Source organism: Aotus nancymaae, unplaced genomic scaffold (genome assembly GCF_030222135.1).
Source record: "Aotus nancymaae isolate 86718 unplaced genomic scaffold, 86718_ANA_hifiasm-v0.15.2.pri h1tg000033l, whole genome shotgun sequence".
NCBI lineage: Eukaryota > Metazoa > Chordata > Mammalia > Primates > Aotidae > Aotus > Aotus nancymaae.
In genome coordinates, this window is record NW_026988447.1 from 12,844,262 (window position 1) to 12,866,902 (window position 22,641).

General features: G+C 39.4%; 1 protein-coding gene and 1 pseudogene across 1 annotated transcript; both read left to right on the plus strand.

The window, feature by feature from the left end:
- Window positions 1-13,846: 13,846 nt before the first annotated feature.
- Window positions 13,847-20,192, plus strand: FGA (fibrinogen alpha chain). The gene is made up of 5 exons (XM_064383798.1): window positions 13,847-13,965; window positions 15,370-15,495; window positions 15,956-16,139; window positions 17,790-17,935; window positions 18,523-20,192. Exons 1-5 carry the CDS (start codon window positions 13,912-13,914, stop codon window positions 20,047-20,049), a joined length of 2,037 nt encoding a protein of 678 aa, XP_064239868.1. The 5' UTR covers window positions 13,847-13,911; the 3' UTR covers window positions 20,050-20,192.
- Window positions 20,193-20,289: 97 nt separating this feature from the next.
- On the plus strand, window positions 20,290-21,738 carry LOC135277762 (fibrinogen alpha chain-like; annotated as a pseudogene).
- The last annotated feature ends 903 nt before the right edge of the window (window positions 21,739-22,641 follow it).

Here is a 22,641-nt window from a genome sequence, read left to right on the forward strand (position 1 = left end):
TATTGACCATTAAAAACCACCACTTTTCACCAATTTACTAATTACAATTGAGCAATCATCAGTAGTACTTGAGTCCTCATTTTACGCTAAATGTTATACCTAACTCTTGCAGAGTTACAAAGGAAACAGCAATTACGGTTTTTGCCCTCCAGGAGATATAGGAAAAATACAGGAAAATACAGCAACCCAAAATGACAATATTCCATACAAGAACTTAAGCACTAAGCATGAGTCACAACCACACAATAAGATGCATGGTACCTAAAGGGCAGCTGGAGTTGGGAAAGCTGCTTAGCGATTCTCCTAGCAGAACCTTTTAGCTCCAAACATCTGCAGTGGGACCTGGTCACTCTGAGAGGACTGCAACTCAGAGCAGAGAGCTTTAGGGAACCATTTGCCCTGTTTCTCACTGGTCATGAAGTGAGCTGGATGGAACCGTCTCTTCCTTCTGATTCAGGGATATTGACTTTTTAGCAGCCTGAGTTCAGGTTCTTTCGCCAACTCTCTAATGAACAGCTAAATCTACGTAACTTAGCATAAGGCTGATTGTGGGAAGTAATTGGCTAATTTTATGAGAGATGCGTCTGGTTTTTTGGAAGTCCTGAGCTTTTGCTTTGTACTTTCTTTCTTTCCATACTTTTCTTATTTACTTTTTTTTTTTAAGAGATAGGGTCTCACTCTGTCACCCAGTCTGGAATGCAGTGGCACAATAATAGCTCACTGCAGCCTTAAACTCCTGGGCCCAAGTGATCTGCCTTTTGCAGCCTCCTGAGTAGCTGGGACTACAGGAGTGCACCACCACACCTGGCTAAATTTTTTAATTTTTATTTTTGTAGAGAAAAGGTCTCACTATGTTGCCCAGGCTGGTCTCAAATGCCTGGCCTCAAGTGATTCTCCTACCTTGGCCTCCCAAGGTGCTGGGATTAAAAAAGGCACGAGCCACTGTGCCAGGCCCACAATTTCCTTCTAAAGCTTTTCACTTTCTTGTTCTCAGGAGTGCTGAATTTAAGATATCCTATTGAGGAGATAAAAACAGTACTTCTAGATATACAACTGAAGACGTGGGAGGCTTTGGAAAATAGATCGATTCATTCTTTGCAGCCTTCTTACATTCATGTATGCATGAAGCATTTATTCAATTAACATTTATTGAATGCCTTCTTTGTGGTAGCCACTGTGCTGGATTTGGGGATAGAGTGCATGGTATGCTCAGTATCCTCCACTCTCCCAAACCTGTTCTATTCCATCCAGTCCTCAAATGCAATAAAACAGTGACTCATCCTCTAATCTTCCACCCCATATCCCTCCGCATATCCAATTACCCATCAAGCCTGCTGAATTCACCTCCTAAACATTTATTATATTCATTTTCTCCTCTATATGGACTGTCACCATTGTTGTTGAGATACACATCTCTTGCCAGAATAAGGGCAATCACCCACTTCCTGTTCCCTTTCTTACATCCAACCTCACCTGCCACCATCTTCTCATCCTCTAAACCACTTCTAAACCCAGAATGCATACAGTTTACCTTTTGAGAAACTATCAAATCCTTTGGGTGAGCAATTTGGTCATAGCTATGAAGGGATATACAGATATTCATAAGTTTTCATGCAATATCACTCCAGTGATTTACTCCAAAAAATCATTTTTAAAAAAGAAAATAGTTATATACAGAAATAAAAATATAGATGTAAATTGCATGTTAGTAGGAAATTAAGAAAATGCTTAACAGTGGAAGAATGGACAGGCAAGATAGTTTATTAGTACAATGAAATAAAATACAATGATTGCATAATAATCATAATAGCTTTTTATGAACATGAAAATATTTATGATATAAGTGAAATTTTAAGATGTAAAAATAATTCTAAAATAAAAATTATGTAAAGTTATATATATATACTTTATGAACAAAATATAATATTGACAAATATCACTATTTCTACATATTTGTTCTCCTCTCAAACAATCTACAATATATAATTACATGAAAATTCTAAAACATGGCTGGACACAATGGCTCACACTTGTAATCTCAGTACTTGGGAGGCCAAGATGGGAAAATCACTTGAGCCAAGGAGTTTGAGACCAGCCTGGGCAACATGGTAAAACCGTCTCCATAAAAAGTACCGAAAAAGGCCAGGTATGGTGGAGTACACCCATAGTCCTAACAACCAGGAAAACTGAGGTGGGAGGATCACTTGAGCCTGGGGAATTGAGACTGCAGTGAGCCGTGACTGTGCCACTGCACTCCAACCTGGACAACAAAGTGAGACCTTGTCTCAAAAGCAAAACAAGACAAAAATACTAAAACACAAAATAAATATAAAGAAGTCTAAAGATTTCTGATGTCTCCCATGATTACTTGTCCAATGCTTCTTCTGAAATACCAAACAGAGCATTCTTGCATTCTTTCAAAAACATTTTAATCTCCTGATTTTTGCAGGTATCCTGACTATAAGCTTGATCTGCATGTTGAATAATCCAGCATTCATTGGCAGGAAGGGGCTACTAACTTTTTCTTTAGATACCTCTGCATTGTTTGACTTGTTTTAATCAGTACATATTAATTTTGTGGTTAACTTTGCAACTCAGTAAGATAGAGAAAAAAATGAATTTCAAAAATTTACTTGTTTAGTTGTTAATATTCAGCTTCAGAAAGAACTAAAGTATGAAAAATCCATCCAGACTCAATTGCATCATGTCTCCTTAAACAAAGTGGCAATTGAAAGGGTTATCTTGAGAAATCAACCAAAAACCTTTTAAGTGAAAAAAAGAGTTTGGGCCAGGAGTGGTAGCTCATACCTGTAATCCCAGCACTTTGAGGGGCCGAGGCGGGCGGGTCACAAGGTCAAGAGATCGAGACCATCCTGGCCAACATGGTGAAACCCCATCTATACTAAAAATACAAAAATTAGCTGGGTGTGGTGGGGTGCGCCTGTAGTCCCAGATACTCGGGAGGCTGAGGCGGGAGAATCAGTTGAACCTGGAGGTGGAGATTGCAGTGAACCGAGATCACACCACTGCAGTACAGCCTGGTGATAGAGAAAGAGTCAGTCTCAACAAACAAACAAAAAAGTAGTTTGAGGCTTCCTAGAGACAGATTTTTTTTTTCACAGCTCAAACCACAAGTGACTATTGCTAAGCCCTCCCCTTTATTTTCCTGTACACAGAAAAACTCTGGTCACTGAAAAGTAGCGAGGCTAAGTGCAAAGCAGATGTGCGGTGTCTCACAACTGTGACAAACCTACAGAGGGAAGCTTCTACAAAGGAAGATACCAGGGGTAGCAATACTGTGATTTCAAACCACACAACGGCAGAGCAGAGTTCTTGAATCAAACCGAGAGGGTGATGACTTACTGGCCAAATACCAAGCTTTAAAATATACCTCTGTAGATTCTGTTTCATATCTGTGGGTGGGTTGAAAGTGAGTGAGAAATGAAAAAATATAAGTACAGACAGCATACTTGAAATTTTTCCAAGATCTAAAATTCTTTTGCTCTGATTCTAATTAGTATAAACTAGCCCAAGTGTTTATAATAGATAACTTCAGTTTATTCAGATGAAAAGGGTGAAAACAAAGTACACTTTTAACCCTGGGGAAAATATGTGTACTCGCTGATTTCTTATCACTTTGATGTAGCTCTAAGAGTGGGAGAAAAAGTTAAAGATAGTAAGACGAGTCTGGTGAAAGAGACCAAGAATGTGGGAAAGACTACGTGTCATTTATCTCTGTGTGTGTCTGTGCATGCACATGTGTGTGTGTGTATGTACATGCAGAGACAGAAGTTGAGTTAATCACACTCAGTACATCATTCTCATTGGTCTGTGCTGGGTCACTCTGTGGATTGATTGATTCTCATTTATTCACATTTCCTTTTTGTTCCATCTTCCCCTTAATAAACAACCACCTCAACAGATTTGATGTTTGTTTCTTTATTTATATGCATTCCTATCAATCATGGATTGTTTTTGGTGTGTATGTACTTTTAAATTCTACAAATGACATTATGCTATAAATTAATGTTATTCAGAATACTGATTCCCACACTCTTGTTACTCTTCTGTATTAAGTACAAAAACTGAGAATTAGCATGGAGAAGCCTTTTCCTATGTTCTGTTTGTTCTGATTATTATTGAGATGTAATTTTATATCTTTCAAATCTCATGATAAAAATTTGGGCCTATATTTTGAATATCATTACTTTTTAACATTTCATTTTTCTATAAATTATTTTTATTGTATTGTATAAAAGATTGGTCTGTGACTGATTAGAATTTTAATAAAACTGGTCCTTCACCACAAATCTTTTGAGAATCACTGCTGAAGTCTTCATAATACTTATTACTTTGTAATTTCAGCATTGCGTTTTTAAGCTCTATCCACATATGAGTTTACGGTTTGAAAGCAGAATGAAAAAACAAAGATCTATCCACAATCTGAGTATTTATAATTTTCCTTGATTTCCTTTTGAACCCAAGGGTTATGAAGTGAATATTATTTGGTTCTAAAGTTTGTGAGTTTTTCAACTGTCTATTTTTAATTATTATTTAAGTTTATTGCATTATAATCAGAGAACATAGTTTTGATTATATTGATTCTCAGGAGACGGATTTCACAAATATTTTGGAACAGATGCTTGTTACAGAATTAACTCACCTCATAAAAGTATACATCAATTGTAGTCATTCTCCACTCATGATCTATATACTGGAAGCCTATTAATATTTTTTTGCTTTAAGAAGGAAAAAAACACCAGGCATAGTGGCTCACACTTGCAATTCCAGCATTTCGGGAGGCCAAGGTAGGAGGATCACTTGAGCCCAGGAGTTCGAGATCATTCTGGGCAACATTGAGAAACCCTGTCTATATAAAAAACAATCAAAAATTAGCTGGACAAGGTGGTGGTCCCAGCTACTTGGGAGGCTGAAGTGGGAAATTCAGTTGAGCCCAGGAAGCCAGGGCTGCTGTGAGCCCTGATTGCACCATTGCACTCCAGCTTAAGTGACAGCATGAAATCCTGTCTCAAAATTAAAAATAAAAAAATAAAAAAACAAAAAACCAGAAAAGAAAAGAAAAGAAAGGGCTGGGCACAGTGGCTCACACCTGTAATCCCAGCACTTTGGGAGGCCAAGGCAGGTGGATCATGAAGTCAGGAGTTTGAGACCAACCTGGCCAATAAGGTGAAAACCATCTCTACTAAAAAATACAAAAATTAGCCAGGTGTGGTGGCACGCACCTGTAGTCCCAGCTACTCAGGAGGCTGAGGCAGGAGAATCGCTTGAACCCAGGGAGTGGAGGTTGCAGTGAGCCCCAGATGGCGCCACTGCACTCCAGCCTGGGTGGCAGAGTAAGACTGTCTCAAAAAAAAAAAAAAGAAGAAGGAAAAAGATAGACAAATGGTTATCCAAAACATGAGCTTTGACCCAAATGCTACTGTGGCCACTGGCTCATTCTGGGCCCTGATGGTAGGCTCAACCATGGCTTACAGAACACTGCTCGGTAGCAGCCTTGAAAGCTTTCTGGGAAGGATAGCTGGTACAATTTTAAGCTCTTGCTCACCTCAATTTCTTTGGGAAATATTTGAAGGAACAAACTGTGGTAAATTCAGGATCATGCCATTTAATCACGGCTATAATTGGGTCAAAAGTGTGTTTCCCAAATCCAAAATCCAGTATCCTTGGACCTCACTCCTATTTCCCAGGTCCTCACCCAGATTTTCTTCTACTGGCAACTTTAAAGGGTGAGGTGAACTGAGGCAAGTGGAGAATCCTCAATAAATAAATCTGAATGTTGACTCTACTTAGATAAACAGAGTAGGGCAGATTCCACTCTGTTATGAAAGTGGAGTCTTTCAAATCTTCAGAGACAAATAGTTAAAATGTGACATTAAAACAATATGACCTAACATTTAAGAGACCTTGGACTGGAAATGTTTTCCTTCACAATTTGTTCTCCTTACATCACAAAGCTGCAGTAAGGGTCAAGTGAGATAATATATGTAATTGCTTCATAAAATAAAACAAAAAGAAAATTGAGTTGTTTTTTACTCTTAAGATTGGTATAGCTACGTGGGATTTGAATCATGTTAAGTTTGGAAATATAATTTTAAAACTTTAATTTTTTTTGCTTTTGCTTTCAAATAAAGTTTTATTTTGGAATCATATTTTTATTTACATAAAATATGTAAAGGTACTATACAGTTTTCTCTAGATGATCACCTAGTTTTCTTTTTCTTTTTTTCTTATTTTTTGACACGGAGTCTCACTCTGTTGCCCAGGCTGGAGTGCAGTGGTGTGATTTCAGCTCACTGCAACCTCTGCCTTTCAGGTTCAAGTCATTCTCCAGTCTCAGCCTCCTGAGTGGCTGGGATTACAGGCATGCGCCAACACCCCTGGCTAATTTTTGTGTTTTTAGTAGAGACAGGGTTTCACTATTTTGGTCAGGTTGATCTTGAACTCCTGACCTCAGATGATACACTCACCTCAGCCTCCCAAAGTGCTGGGATTACAGGCGTAAGCCACCACACCGTGCCCTAGTTTTCTTTAGCATTGGTGTCTTACGTTACTATAGTACATTTGTCAAAACTAAGAAACCAACTCAGGTACCTTGCTACTGCCTAACTTTCACACTTTTTTCAGATTTCACCAATTTTTACACTACTGTCCCTTTTCTGTCCGGGATCCCATCCAGATACTACATTAGATTTAGTTGTCACATCTCCTTAATCACCTTTGGTCCCCTGTTTCTTAGTCTTTCGTTGTCTTTTCACAACCTTCGCAAATTAAGAAGGTCTGTTCTGGTGTACCAATCATGAATTTTGTAAAATGTCCCTCAATTTAGGTTTCTCTGCTGTTTTTCTAGTAACTTTTTGTTGAATTTTAACTAAGTAAAATTTTTATGTAAAACCTTCCATTAATATAGGGCCCAATAAATACCATGGATAATTAAATGGATCTTGATAATTGACTTACCCCTTTGTTCATATAATTCATTGTTTGTGTAAATTGTATGTGCCTTGCAGATGATATTTCTCCAGTTTTAACATGTCACTGTTAAGTCAACACCAACTGATAGATTTTGTTTGCTAATTTTTAATAGAAGAAACACAGTGAAACAAGACAAACAATGCTGAATATCATTGATTTAATGGATATGATGTGAGAATGAAACCATGTTGTTGAGACTAATACATCAATTGATTATCTGTATAATGGTTTTACTTTTCAAAACTAGCATTTAAGTTTTAATACACATTAAATGCCAAAAATTAGTAAATCTAGATCAAGCACAATATAGGTAAGATAAATTAATTTTGAAAAATGAATTATGTAATTGATATTGAAGTTAAAAATGAAATAAAACAATCAGAAGAACTCAAACACTCCATTTTCACCTCTTTCTCCCTCTCTTTCTCCACACACACACAGACACACACACTCAAAAGTATGCATTATGATTATGTGAACTTGATTAAAAAATGCTTAAGTAAAAGACAATGAAAATTATGCCTAAGGATAAAAAAAGAATTATTATTATATTATTGGAACAGGATAGATCTTAATCTCAAAAATGCTAAAAAAGATTTTCAATTAAATGGTCATTAATCTAAAGGCAATTCAACTATAAAAAATTTGGTGGATGTCTTTCCTGAATAAAGAGGTAAGAGAATTACAATGATGGAATCAATCAAGATCAAAAAAGCTCTTTTTTTTCCCTCCTCACTTTCTTAAGAGCAATCAGAATCACTTCTGGGTATTAAGGAAATTCTTATTTTATCTTTGCAGCTGTAACTTCTGCAGAAATGACTTGGGGGCAGGAAATTAATGAGTTCTGAAAACAAATATTAAATAGCCCATTAGTCACACTTACATAGGTCATCCTACCAGCTCATTCGCCTTTCACAGTAAGCAGCTTGGTAAAGACAAACTTTTGCAACACCCTTGAGCTGCATGAGACAAATAGAGAAAATAAGATACACAAGCCCGTAATCCCAGCTACTCAGGTAGCTGAGGTGAGATGATCCCTTGAGTCCAAGGAGTTCAGGCTGCAGTGAGCCATGATTGCACCACTGTACTCCAGCTTGGGCAACAAAGCAAGACCCTGTCTCTAAGAAAAACAAAAAAAAAAAGTAAAAAACTACAGAAAGTTAAACAGCTTTGCCAGTGTTGTCCAGTGAATTCATTATAGATCAGACTATATTTATAAATGCCAAAATACTGTAAATTTTTATAATTTAGTCATTTCAAAATTTAGAAAATAATTTTAGTACTTTCCAAGAATGCACTTAATACCGTTTTAACAAAATATTTCCTGTCGAAGTACTATTATCTTCTTGTTATTAGGATACCAAATGTACAGATTTATGTAGATTTTTATGATAGATGACATAAGAATTTTTCAGAAACATCTTGTATTTTGAGACCTGAATTAAATCTGATTTTTAAAGAAATATCTCACACAAAATGTAACAAAAAGCAATACATCTCTTCTGTGTGTCCTAACAGAACTCAGCATATAGCTTACAGATTTTTTCCATTTTTTACATTAGATTAAACCATATAAAACTGCAGATATTCATTGTTTTGACCTACAAAAATGTCGAGTTTGCAGAGTTCAACTTAATTCTCAGCTGCACAACGTATTTGACTTGCTCGCCAATTGTAAGCAACTTGAAGGTAAAAGCCTATACATTATTTGCCTTTCTATCTCAAGCAAATAATATGCAGGACTAGAGAAATAGTATACATAGGATTAATAATTGCTAAATTTAGACGAATGAATGAGTGAACCTCTCTCAGAAATCAATACATTTAAATTCTGGTATCAGCCCAGGATAAGACAAATATTCCATTCAAAACAATGCTGTTGTTTTGTTTTGTGTTTTTAAGTTGTATTTAAATAATTGCAAATATCTAGATAACTGGTTACATATTTTACTTTTCCAGTGGAAGTTGTGATGAGTATATATAGTTTAAAACTGAAATATACAGCTATAGAATTTCTACTCTTTCTGTATGCATTATACACCATTCAAATAAAACTATTAAAACTAGTAAAAACTATTCTAGTCATGTCAAAAGTTATGGCATAACAAATGTGTAAATTCCTGCATTTAAATGTTTATATTAACAATTATATTTAAATGTTTATATTATATTAATTTCCAAAGGATAGATCTATCAAACGTCCTTCTCATTAGAGCTAAGGAAAATAGGATGTAGTTATCTTTAGGAAAAAGGCAAATCTGGCACAATGGCTCACGCCTATAATCCCAGCACTTTGGGAGGTCGAGGCAATTGGATCACCTGAGGTCAGGAGTTCAAGCCTGGACAACATGGTGAAATCTCATCTCTACTAGAAATACAGAAAATTAGCTGGTCATGGTGGTGGGCTCCTGTAATCCCAGCTACTTGGGAGGCTGAGGCAGGAGAATTGCTTGAACCCAGGAGGTGGAGGTTGCAGTGAGCTGAGATCACGCCATTGCACTCCAGCCTGGGTGGCAGAGTGAGACTCCATCTCAAAAAAAAATAAAAAATAAAAATGCAATGCACAGCAGATTGTAATTTTTTTTTTTTTTTTTTTTTTTTTGAGATGGAGTTTCGCTCTTGTTACCCAAGCTGGAGTGCTATGGTGCGATCTTGGCTCACCGCAACCTCCGCCTCCTGGGTTCAAGCAATTCTCCTGCCTCAGCCTCCCGAGTAGCTGGGACTACAGGCACGCGCCACCATGCCCAGCTAATTTTCATATTTTTAGTAGAAACGGGGTTTCACCTTGTTGACCAGGATGGTCTCGATCTCTTGACCTCGTGATCCACCCGCCTCAGCCTCCCAAAGTGCTGAGATTATAGGCGTAAGCCACCGCACCCAGCCATGCAGATTATAATTTAAGCAACTGAAAATTTCTTCAGTCTTTTTTCCAATTCTGCACTTTTAAAGATACCCTTATTGTCACATGCTTTTTAAAAAATGATAGTTCTTGTATTATTTGTTGCCTGTTAATTTGCATGGTTTTCCATCTAACCAAAACCTACTCCTCCAAAGCTTACAGTACAGACTGTTCATGGGGCAGAGAGACCAGCCTGGTGTGCAGCCTGCAGTGTGGGGCCAAAGAGTGATCTACAAAAGTGCCTCATTTGGGACTCCTCGTACTACAGTCAAAACAAGGGAACATTTTATTACGAAGTATGACACATTCGAGGAACAATAAAAGCTACTGTTTCTAGAGCTCCTGCTGTGTATGGCCAACATTTTACATAATCCTCACAGCAATCCTGCAAGATAAACATCACCATCCCATTTATAGCTCAGACAATTTAAAGAGTTTTCCCATGTCATTTAGCTGGAATCCAGGTCTCACATGTTGGAAAGTCTGCCATGCAATGATATCACCAGCCTTCCATTCCTCTGGGAGACACTGAGCAGGACTTGCTCTATGGTTGGCATTTGTGCTAGGCCTTGTGCCTTGGCCTCAGGAAGCTTAATGTAGGCAAGACACAGAATAAACGAATACCTTCCCAAATGTACATTGTCTAGGAGTGACAAGGTACCATGCGGAAAAACCAAGCAGAGTCAATGAAATGACATGTGAGAATGGCAGCTCTTTAGATTGGGTGGCCAGAGGCCTCTCTGACTCTCTGAGTAGGTGCTCTGTGAGCAGAGGCCTGCTGAGTAAGGGCGTGAAATGTGCTGAGTTTGAGAGACAAGAATAAAGCCCTCAGGTGGCATCCTTAGAAATACCCCGACATGGAACTAGCGTGGTAGCATTCAATCAAATTGTTTTCTGTTAATTTACCTTCAATCAGATTATGTTCAACCGACTTATCTGAGGCCTATCAGGTTACTCTCAGGGAACTTTTTTTTTGAGACAGAATTTCACTCTTGTTGCCCAGGCTGGGGTGTAATGGAGCGATCTTGGCTCACTGCAACCTCTGCCTCCTGGGTTCAAGCGATTCTCCTGCCTCAGCCTCCAGAGTAGCCGGGATTACAGGCATGCACCATCACTCTTGGCTAATTTTGAATTTTTTTAGTAGGGATGAGCTTTCTCCATGTTGGCCATGCTGGTCTCAAACTCCCAGCCTCAGGTGATCTGCCTGCCTCGGCCTCCCGAAGTGCTAGGATTACAGGCGTGAGCCACGGCACCTGGCCTGGAACTTCTTTGCTGTATACCGTGTTCACTTTCCAAAAGGAGCACTTCTTGTGGGTATAGGAAAATGCGTGCAGAGATCAAACTTTGCCTTCCAATCTAAGCCTGACATTTTGCCAGTGCAGTCATTGTGAGTGAGTATAACCCAGCTTTTCATGGAATCACTGCCCTCTGGAACCTGGACAGGGCTCTGGATCTTCCTCTTTGCTCTGCAATTAACTCTAGAAATCCCAGCAAGCTGCCTCAGGGGTGAGCTTGATCAGAAAAGCAGCCTTCCATAGCTCAGACAGTGCACTGCTTTGCACCAGGGCTTCCATCCATTTACAGAAAGCTTCATATGTCTGCATTGCTGGGGGAGGCGGCAAGGCAACTTCACATCAATGGAACCCACTCATGCCTTCTTGCTCAGTGAAGGTGCACACCTTTTCAGGGGAATATAAAGACCAATAAAACATTTCAATTCTCAGATTTGTGATCTAGTGGAGGAGACAGTACTCCTACAATGATAAACGCCATTAGTGGTGCACGGTCTAAGGAAGTATGAAAGAATAAGAGGTTGCTTTTAATTGGACATTGAATCGGGCACCCTGCAAAGTGTCTAGCAAAGAACCCAGGACTTAACATTCAATACATATTAGCTATTACTCTTATTAGGATTGGCTTCAAATAAGAAGCAGAATTTCAGGCAAGGTAGGATTTCCAGATAAAGTACAGGATGTCCAGTAAAGTTTGAATTTCAGGTAAACAACAAAAAAATTTAAGTGTATCTCCAATATTACAAGACATACTTGTATTAAAATAAACTTATTGTTTTTCTGAAATTCAAGTTTAACTGAGACATCCTTATTTTTACTTGCTATTTGCATGAACCTAATACATCTGGCAAATCTAAGCTGAAGATTTTTTTTTTTTACTTTTATTGAAGTATAATAAAAAAGTAAAAATTGTATAATTTCGATTACACAGCTTGATGTTTGTTCTTTTTTTGTCCTTTAAAGGGGAACTTCTCTCCGACTGGTGTTTTGATACACATATATGTTGTGAAATGACTACCACAATTAATCTAATTAGCACATAAAACACCTCATATAGTTACCTTTTTTGTGTGCTGAGAAGACTTAAGGTCTACCTTTTTAGCAAATTTCAAATATACAGCATAGTATTATTAACTACAGTCACCATGCTGCACATTAGAACTCCAGAACTCATTTATATCACATAACCGAAACTTTGTGCCCTTTGAAAAACACGTTCCCCATTTATCCTATGCCTCAGCCCCGGCAACCACCATTCTACTCTCTTCTTCTGTGAGTTTGACTATTTTAGATTTCACATGCAAGAGAGATCATGCAGTATTCTTTCTTTCCCTTTCTTCTTTCGCTTTTCTCTCTCTTTCTTACTCTTTCTTTCTTTCTTTTCTTTCTATTTCTTTCTTTCTTTCTTCTTTCTTTCTCTCTTTCTCTTTCTCTCTCTCTCTCTCTCTCTCTCTCTTTCTTTCTTTCTGGAGTCTCGCTCTGTGACCCAGGCTGGATTGCAATGGTGCAATCTCAGCTCACTGCAACCTCTGCCTCCCGTGTTCAAGTGATTCTCCCAGCTTCAGGCCCCCAAGTAGCTGAGATTACAGGTGCCTGCCACCATGCCTGGCTAAGCAGTACTTGTCTTTCTGTATCTGCTCATTCCACTTAGGATAATGTCCTCTAGGTTCATCTGTGTTACTGCAAACGACAGAATTTCCTTCTTTTTCAAGGCTGAGTAACACTCCATTGTGTATATGTACACCACATTTTATCTACTCATCTATCAATGGACACTTAGGTTGTTTTCATATCTCAGTTATTGTCAATAATACTGTGATATACATGGGAGTACAGATATCTCTTCAAGATCCTGATTCAATTTCCTTTGGAAATATACTCAGAAGTGAGATTGCTGGCATGGAAACAGGAAAGAAATAGTATTTTTTATGGCATTTTATGCTCTCCCATAATTCACTGAGTACTTCCTATGTGACAGTCACTGACAGTCACTGTTCTGAGGGATTTACAAGAATTAACTCATTTATTCTTCACAAAAACATGGAGTAGCTTATCAGCATCCTTATTTTATAAAGGAGGAAACTGAGGTATAAGGAGGTAAAATAACTTGCCCAAGAACATAGAGCTGGGAAGTGGTGCAGCTGGGATTATGAACCTAAGATGTTTGGCTCCTGGGGCTGTTGTCATCTTAATATTTTAGAAAGAGAAAGGTAACCTGTCCTACATATGCTTATAGAAGGCCTTCAGGGCCAGCTTATCACCAAAGTCATATTTTAGCCAGATCACCCAACCCTAATTTCTGCAAAAGTGAAATATTGTTTGCTAAATCACTACTACAGGGGGCTACAGCTCGCTTACCTACACACCTTCTATATCCTTTCAAGTATAGAAATATGGATATACCCTCCTATGCTCCTCTTTTTGCTCTCAAAGCCTCCCTGTTCCTGGAATGTGAGATCTTCTCCCGGTTGCTGGCTGGAGAATCAAATGCTGCCTTTGCAAATTATCGGAAGCAAACAAGCTGAGGGGAATTGAGCAAGAATTTCTGGGACGCCAGCAGCATAGGAGGAAGAAAACATGTAGACGGAGAGTTGATTTTCGACACAGGACAAAGCCAATGATTAACCAAACCTTCGGCAGGTTTAAATGGGATGGACACTGGGAGTAGAGGCAATCCTTTCTTTCAGCTGGAGTGCTCCTCATGAGCCAGCCCCACACTTAGAAAATATGTTTTCCATGAGGATCGTCTGCCTGGTCCTAAGTGTGGTGGGCACAGCATGGGTATGGTCTCTTTCATTTCCTCTTCTTTCTTTCTCTCTGGTTTTATTCCATGAAGAGCTTGGAGGTCTGAGTCTACCTGTTCTGTCCTGACACACTCTTAGCTTTATTTACTCCAGGCCTGAAAGGAAAGTTCCTGGATGGGCTTGGCACCTCAAGAATATAGGGAAATATGGCTCCAAGAGGAAGATCTTAGACGAATGAGTGTCTAAAAAAGACACAAACTCACAAGGGAAACTTCAGCATTTGTCATGCAGTCTCACTACATTTTGTTTTGTTTTCTTTTAAAAAGGGCAAGAACTCTTTGCCATCTTTGTAGCTATAAAGCCTTGGAACATTATAATGCTAGTTAATGCAATAAAACATTCTATGGTAAGATTTTTTTCTTTAATTATTAATTTCTTGCTATTTGCTAATTATGAAGTTCTTGCTATAATAAGCAGAACTTTTAGTTTTAGTACAGCTTTGCTGATAGGCTGTTTTTGTGTTTGTCAAGATGAAAGAAAAAGCAAATGAATGCTCTTTGGAAACATCTTTGCAGTATCAGAAGAGATTAGTAAGGCAATATGCTTTTTGGAAGTAATGGTAGTCTTTTGAATTATGAATTCATCTCTAAAGGTTACATAGAAACTTGAAAGAGAGAGGAACATTAGGTTAAGATGGTGTGGATTCTTTCTACTGAAGCAGTAAGAATTACAGGAGAAAGAGTTCTACAGGTTTCAAATTTCTCTCTGTCTGCAGTCATTTGTAAAACTGAAAAGCTAAAATTTTTTTTTTTTTTTTTGAGACAGAGTTTCGCTCTTGTTACCCAGGCTGGAGTGCAATGGCGCGATCTCGGCTCACCGCAACCTCCACCTCCTGGGTTCAGGCAATTCTCCTGCCTCAGCCTCCCGAGAAGCTGGGACTACAGGCGCGCGCCACCATGCCCAGATAATTTTTGTATTTTTAATAGAGACGGGGTTTCACCTTGTTGACCAGGATGGTCTCGATCTCTTGACCTCGTGATCCACCCGCCTCGGCCTCCCAAAGTGCTGGGATTACAGGCGTGAGCCACCGCGCCTGGCCGAAAAGCTAAAATTTAACTGATTTTATGGATTCAAATAATTTTCCTTTTAGAATGGATCTTTTTAAACTCCTAATATTTATCAAATGCTTATTTAGTGTCATACACAGTTCAGAAATTTGTACACCTTACCTCCTTTAATTCTCATAACAACTCCGTACAAGGGGTCTTAGGATTTCCATTTGAAGATAAGAAACCTGAAGCTTGCAGACGCCCTGCGGCTGGTGCCTTGATCTCTGTGAGAGTTGCCATCTCTTCCTTGGGACTTGTAGGCATGCCGGTGTCTCCTCTTCTGGCTAACGTTGCTGTTGCTCTTTTTTGTGTATGTGAATGAATCTTTAAAGGCTACAGATACCAGTGAAGATGACTTTCTAGCTGCAGGAGGAGGAGTGCGTGGCCCAAGGGTTGTGGAAAAACCACAATCTGTCTGCAAAGATTCAGACTGGCCCTTCTGCTCTGATGAAGACTGGGTAAGCAGTGAGCTGGGAAGTAGGAGATTCCTTCTCTCTGATGCTAGAGGGGGGTCACACGCTGACCCGATTGGTCCCAGAAACTTTTTTTTAATAGAAAATAATTGAATAGTTTCTTACATACCAAAGAAAGAGAAGAAACCTAGTCCCAAGAGCACTGTTTAATTACCTCTCCAACTCTGGATCATTGTTGGGGGAATAGATTGGATTTTAGTTGCATGCTGAGGCAATACTAGACACCTGAGTATTGTGGCCTCGATTTCCTGGCACCTAATTTATGGCTAAGTGGACCCTCATTCCACAATTTCTCTACTACCTCTAACTAGTCCCCTTACCTACTTTTAAGCCAACTGATCTGGAAGAGATAGGGTAGGAATAAATGGGGGCTGCATGGAAACATGCAAAATTATTCTGATTCAAGAGATAGACCCTTACTGTAATTTTCCCCCTTCACTTTCAGAACTACAGATGCCCTTCTGGCTGCAGGATGAAAGGGTTAATTGATGAAGTCAATCAAGATTTTACAAACAGAATAAATAAGCTTAAAAATTCACTATTTGAATATCAGAAGAACAATAAGGATTCTAATTCATTGACCAGAAATATAATGGAAATTTTGAGAGGCGATTTTGCCTCAGCCAATAGTAAGTATTACACATTTACTGCTTTGACTTTATAACAGAAACAACAAAAATCCTAAATGAATATGATGTCTACTCATAGCTATGACAATTTCATCCCAAACTACTTAGTACAGAAACACATGCCTTCATAATATCCCTGAAAAGTTTAAGGGGGAGATTTTGTTTTTGTTATTTTTTCAAAGTAAAAAACATTAACTGAGATTGTTTAAGGTGACAAAATAAGTCAGAATTTTGGATTAAAAAGAATTTAAGTGTGCTCTTTTTAACAGTATATACTGAAAGTAGAATGGGCCAGACTCTTGGAGTTGATACTTCTGTTTCTGCTTTGCAGAGGAGAATACTGAGAGGTCAAAGAACTTGCTCAAAGACAGAGAACTGGGAGTTCAACCCCCAGACTCTGCTGAGCTGATTAGGTAGATTTTTCAGTTTAAAATACAGAGTCAAGCTATATCGTTCTCATAGTCTACTCATTAGGGTTAGGAAACATTGCATTCCTTCCGGGCATGGGCAGCGAGCCTGGAGAGGCCTCAGTTTCTGAAGCTTTACTTCGCCTCTTTACACCTTCATAAACACTTAACATTTAAAATCAGTGATGAAACACTAGCTGGCAAGTGAGTGATCCCGTTGACCCCAAAAAGCTTAGGATCAATTTCAAATCTATAGATAAAAAGAAAAACTCATCAGTAATGTTCTGGAAAATCTTACCCGACAAGAAACCCAAGTGGCACTCAGGGGATTGGAGGAACACACTTTATTACGCCGGCAGGCCCAGAAGGGTTCGCACCCAAAAGTCTGGACCCCAGCTAAGAAAAGTACACAGTTTTTATAGGTAAAGGGGCAAGGGGAGTAACTCAGGACTTTAGACAATGCAGCAGGTTTTAGACAACGAGGCAGTTTCTCTTAAGATTTTCCAGTTAGTAAGCAAAAAGCTGAGGCACAGAAGCAGAAAGAGGCAGTTACTAAAAAAAATAGGGTCAGTTTCAAAAATAGGGACGGTTACTGACAACATGCTGACAAAATCCTGGGCAAAATTTCCAATTTAGTCAGAAAATTCAATATGTTCAAGTCCTTTGATTAAGGATATTATAAAGTAATTGGAATGCAATCAAACCAATTATTTTAACTCCAAATTATATCTTTAAAATTCCAAAGAAATTTCTTCTTTTATATTTATTTGGGATTACGAGTTGCTATTAGGACATCTTAACTGGCATTCATGGATGACTACAGGGCATAACATTATCCAAAAGTCAAATGCCTCGTAGGTTTTGAACTCACAGATTAAACTATAACCACAATAAAATTGGGAATATTTACAAGCAAGTTTTCTTCCTTCTTTCTTCCTTCCCTCCCTCCCTCTCTCCCTCCCCCCTCCCCCTTCCTTTCCTCCCTCCCTCCCTCCTTCCCTCCTTCCCTCTTTTCTTCCTTCCTTCCTTCCTTTCTTTCTCTTTCCTTCTTTCTTATTTCTTTTTCTCTTTCTTTTTCTTTCTCTCTTTCACTCTCTCTTTCTCTTTCTTTCATCTTTCTCTCTCTTTGTCTCTCTCTCTCTCCCCACCCCCACCCCCACTTCCCTCCCTCTCTTGCTTACTTGCTGGCAATTACAGGCAAATCACTCAGCAGCTACTTCAATAACCGTATTTTCTATTTCAGACCGTGATAATACCTATAATCGAGTGTCAGAAGATCTGAGAAGCAGAATTGAAGTCCTGAAGCGCAAAGTCATAGAAAAAGTACAGCAGATCCAGCTTCTGCAGAACAATGTTAGGGCTCAGTTGGTTGATATGAAACGACTGGAGGTAAGTTGATGACTCTGCCCCCAGATTTCCTCGTTTTTGAATAGCAGAGAAAAGGAAGGCAGCAGTTATACATTGAGTGTCTATGCAGAGAAAAGTGTTATATCCATTATCTACCTAAAAGTAGGTATTATTTTCCCCACTCTATAGTTGAAGAAAATAATTCAGAGACATTACGTAAATTTTCCAAGAGTACATAGATAGTAAATTTCAAAACCAAATGTACAGTCCTTGTATAATTCCAAAGCCCATTACATCACCATTCCTCTGAGTCTTCAGCCTGAGTTTCACCAAGGATCATTTAATTAGTGTTTCCTTTGAGAGGGAATAGCACCTTACTCTTGATCCATTCTGAGGCTAAGACAAATCAAATAGCACCCATTGCTTATCCCGGCTAGCCTTGCAATACCCAACATCTCTTCCACTGAGGATGCTAGAATACCAGAAAGCAGAGAATATTAAGTGGTAGGTCTCCAAGTCAAAGAAATGAAACCAGTTTTCAGAAGGAGAATTAACTACCGGGAACTCAATAGACATAATTCATGTATTTGTATCTACCTTTTCTCTTTATTTTTCTCTCTTCTTTCTAGGTGGACATTGACATTAAGATCCGATCTTGTAGAGGATCCTGCAGTAGGGCTTTAGCTCGTGAAATAGATCTGAAGGACTACGAAGATCAGCAGAAGCAACTTCAACAGGTCATTGCCAAAGACTTACTTCCCTCTAGAGATACGCAACACTTACCACTGATAAAAATGAACCCAGCTCCAGACTTGGTTCCCGGAGATTTCAAGAGCCAGCTTCAGAAGGCACCCCCAGAGTGGAGGGCATTAACAGAAATGCAGCAGATGAGAATGGAGTTAGAGAGACCTGGTGGAAATGAGATTGCAGGAGGACACTCCACCTCTTATGGAACAGGATCAGAGACGGAAAGCCCCAGGAACCCTAGCGGTGCTGGAAGCTGGAACCCAGGGAGCACTGGACCTGGAAGTACTGGAAACCGAAACCCTGGGAGCTCTGGATCTGGTAGTACTGGAACCTGGACACCTGGGAGCTCTGGACCTGGTAGTACTGGAACCTGGACACCTGGGGGCTCTGGACCTGGTAGTACCGGAACCTGGACACCTGGGAGCTCTGGATCTGGTAGTACTGGAACCTGGAACCCTGGGAGCTCTGGACCTGGGAGTACCGGAACCTGGAACCCTGGGAGCTCTGGATCTGGAAGTACTGGAACCTGGAACCCTGGGAGCTCTGGATCTGGAAGTACTGGAACCTGGAACCCTGGGAGCTCTGGGCTTGGTAGTACTGGAACCTGGAACCCTGGGAGCTCTGGATCTGGAAGTACTGGAAATGAAAACGCTGAGAGCTCTAGACCTGGTAGTACTGGAACCTGGCATTCTGGCAGCTCTGGAAGTGTAAGCACTGGGACTTGGAACTCTGGGAGCTCTGCAACTGGTGGTACTGGACATCGGAACCCTGGATCTGGAAGTTTTAGGCCAGATAGCTCAGGCTATGGGAACACCAGGCCTACCAACCCAGACTGGGGCACATTTGAAGAGGTGCCAGGAAATGTAAGTCCAGGCACAAAGAAAGAGTACCACACAGATAAACTGGTCACTTCTAAGGGAGAAAAAGAGCTCATGATTGGTAATAAGAAGGTCACCTCTGGTAGCACAACCACCACGCGTCATTTATGCTCTAAAACCGTTACTAAGACTGTTATTGGTCCTGATGGTCACAAAGAAGTTACCAAAGAAGTGGTGACCTCTGAAGATGGTTCTGACTGTCCTGAGGCAATAGATTTAGGCACATTGTCTGGCATGGGTACTCTGGATGAGTTCCGCCGTAGATACCCTGATGAAGCTTCCTTCTTTGACTCTGCCTCAACTGGAAAATCATTAGATGGTTTATTATCATCTAGGTTCAGAGAGTTTGATGGTGAGACTGACTCTATGGATTCAGAATCTGGCATCTTTACCGATGCAGGTTCTCATCGTGCTGGGGTACGTGAATTCCCTTCTGGTGGTAAAACTTCAAGCAAACAATTTGTCAGTAGCACGACATACAGCAAAGGAGGCTCCACAATTCAATCCAAGAGCCATACAATGGCAGATTAGGCCTGAAGTGAGGCTGGTCATGAAGGAACACATACCACCAAGAGAAGCCATGCTAAATCTCGCCCTACCAGAGGTATCCAGTCTTCTCCTTTGGGGAAGCCTTCCCTGTCCCCCTAGACTAAGTTAAATATTTCTGCACAGTGTTCCCATGGCACCTTGCATTTCCTTCTTAACTCTCTGTTACACTTTATTGAAACTACACTTTTTTGGTCTGTTTTTGTGCTAGACTGTATAAGTTCCATGGGGGCAGGGCCTTTGTCTGTCTCATCTCTGTATTCCCAAATGCCTAACAGTACAGAGAGTCCTAACTCAATAAATACATATTAAATGAATGAATGAATTCTCTGAAACTCTATTTGAGCTTATTTAATCAAATTCTTTCACCATTCAAAGTGTCTGCTGCTAGAATTGTCACCCAATTGATTAATCACGTTTTTAGTATGTGTCTCAGTTGACATTTAGGTCAGGCTAAAACAAGTTGTGTCAGTATTAATGGATGCTTAGCTACCTGTACTGGTTACTTGCTATTAGTATGTGCAAGTAAAATTCCAAATCCATTTGAGGAAAATCCCCTTTGCAATTTGTAGGTATAAATAACCCCTCGTTTGCATAAGTTCCATCTCACTGTAAGTGCATTCTTCCGCTGTGGAGGGAAGGAAAGAAGGAAGAAAGAAAGGAAGGGAAAGAAACAGTTTTTACCTTCTTTAATCTGAGCCGTGCCTATCTTTGTAAAGTTAAATGAGAATAACTTCTTCCAACCAGCTTAATTTTTTTTAAGACTGTGATGATGTCCTCCAAACATATCCTTCAGGTGCTCAGTGTGACATTTTCAATAGCAAGCTACCAGGATCCAGTAAGAGTTTTTCTGTTTATTGCAATCAAGAAACCAGTTTGGGAGGATAGCTTTTGGTCCAGCAAAGAATGATGGATCACTGAATTTTAACTGGACCTGGCAAGACTACAAGAGAGGTTTCGGGAGCCTGAATGACAAGGGGAAAGGAGAATTCTGGCTAGGCAATGACTGCCTCCACTTACTAACACAGAGGGGCTCTGTTCTTAGGGTTGAATTAGAGGACTGGGCTGGAAAAGAGGCTTATGCAGAATATCACTTCCAGGTACGCTCTGAGGCCAAAGGCTATGCCCTGCAGGTCTCCTCCTATGAAGGCACTGCGGGTGATGCTCTGATTGAGGTTCCGCAGAGGAAGGGACAGAGTACACCTCTCACAACAACATGCAGTTTAGCACCTTTGACAGGGATGCAGACCAGTGGGAAGAGAACTACGCAGAAGTCTATGGGGGAGGCTGGTGGTATCAACTGCCAAGCAGCCAATCTCAATGGCATCTACTACCATGGGGGCTTCTATGACCTGAGGAATAAACAGTCCTTATGAGATTGAGAACAGAGTGGTCTGGGTTTCCTTTAGAGGGGCAGATTATTCCCTCAGGGCTGTTCGCATGAAAATTAGGCCGCTTGTGACCCAATAGGCTGAAGGAATGGGAGTGGGAGCACTCTGTCTTCTTTGCTAGAGAAGTGGAGAGAAAATAAGAAAGGTAAAGCAGTTGAGATTTTCTACAATCTAAAAAATTCCTAGGTACTATTTTCTTAATCTTTGTGCTGTAGGCAAATGTACCTGAGACATATTAGTGCTTAGAAAAATAAAGTTATATAAGTTTTTCTTTATCTTTAAATAGCTCTGTGGGTTTTAAATTTTTATAAGGATATACCAAGGGACATTCAGTACATTAGGAAGGTGTCAGACAGAAGCTTCTCTCTGCAACCTTGAAGAGTATTGATTTGAGAACTTCTCATCCCATACCACCCAAAGTCATAAGGCCATTGCAAAGTAAAAAAGTTATTTTATCCATTTGATTTGAATGGTTTTAAACCAATATTTTAAGGTAAAACTCACTGAATCTAACCATAGCTGACCTTTGTAGTAGAATTGATGACTTATAATTACAATGTACAATTTGTAATTACAATATGTATTCATGTCTTTTGTTATGGAACAAATTGAGGAAGGCAGGAGAAACATTCTTTCCTAAATAGAAATGAAAATCTGTCCTTTAAATTCTTCCACTAGGCATTGTAATGTACACTTATTTTTTTCCCAGGGTGTTACCAATTTCTTTGAAAAACACACCTAAAATTTTAAAAATATTTATGAGTATTCAAAAAACAGACACAATTCACACATTACTAAACAATCTCCCAAGTATTGATTTTACTTCATTTTTCTAACAACCATAAACTATTTTCTGTGACATGTAAGTCGTTAGTTTGAACGCATCACACTAAGTATGATCTCTGCTATAATCAAAATTCAACATATTTACATTGATCAATATTTGATCCAAGTTGCATCTTTAATCCTGGTGGCCTTGACCCCTGATTTTTAATTTGTATCCTTTTCTATTAAGAAATATTTGCCATTTTCTCTTGAACATGTATTAAAATATCCTCAGTAATCTAGTATAATACCCTTTCTTGCATAGTTTCTACTCTGACATAACTGCAGTATTCCTCAAGGAAGGAGAGAGGGAAAGAAGGAGAGGAGAAGGGAGGGAGGAGGAAAACGGAGGCTACGGCTA

Excerpts from the sequence above, each read along its gene's own strand:
- FGA (XM_064383798.1), top strand. The coding sequence starts at position 13,912 with ATGTTTTCCATGAGGATCGTCTGCCTGGTCCTAAGTGTGGTGGGCACA. Across the intron at positions 15,496-15,955 it reads TCTGCTCTGATGAAGACTGG|AACTACAGATGCCCTTCTGG; the intron begins GTAAGCAGTGAG and ends CTTCACTTTCAG. Across the intron at positions 17,936-18,522 it reads TTGATATGAAACGACTGGAG|GTGGACATTGACATTAAGAT; the intron begins GTAAGTTGATGA and ends TCTTCTTTCTAG.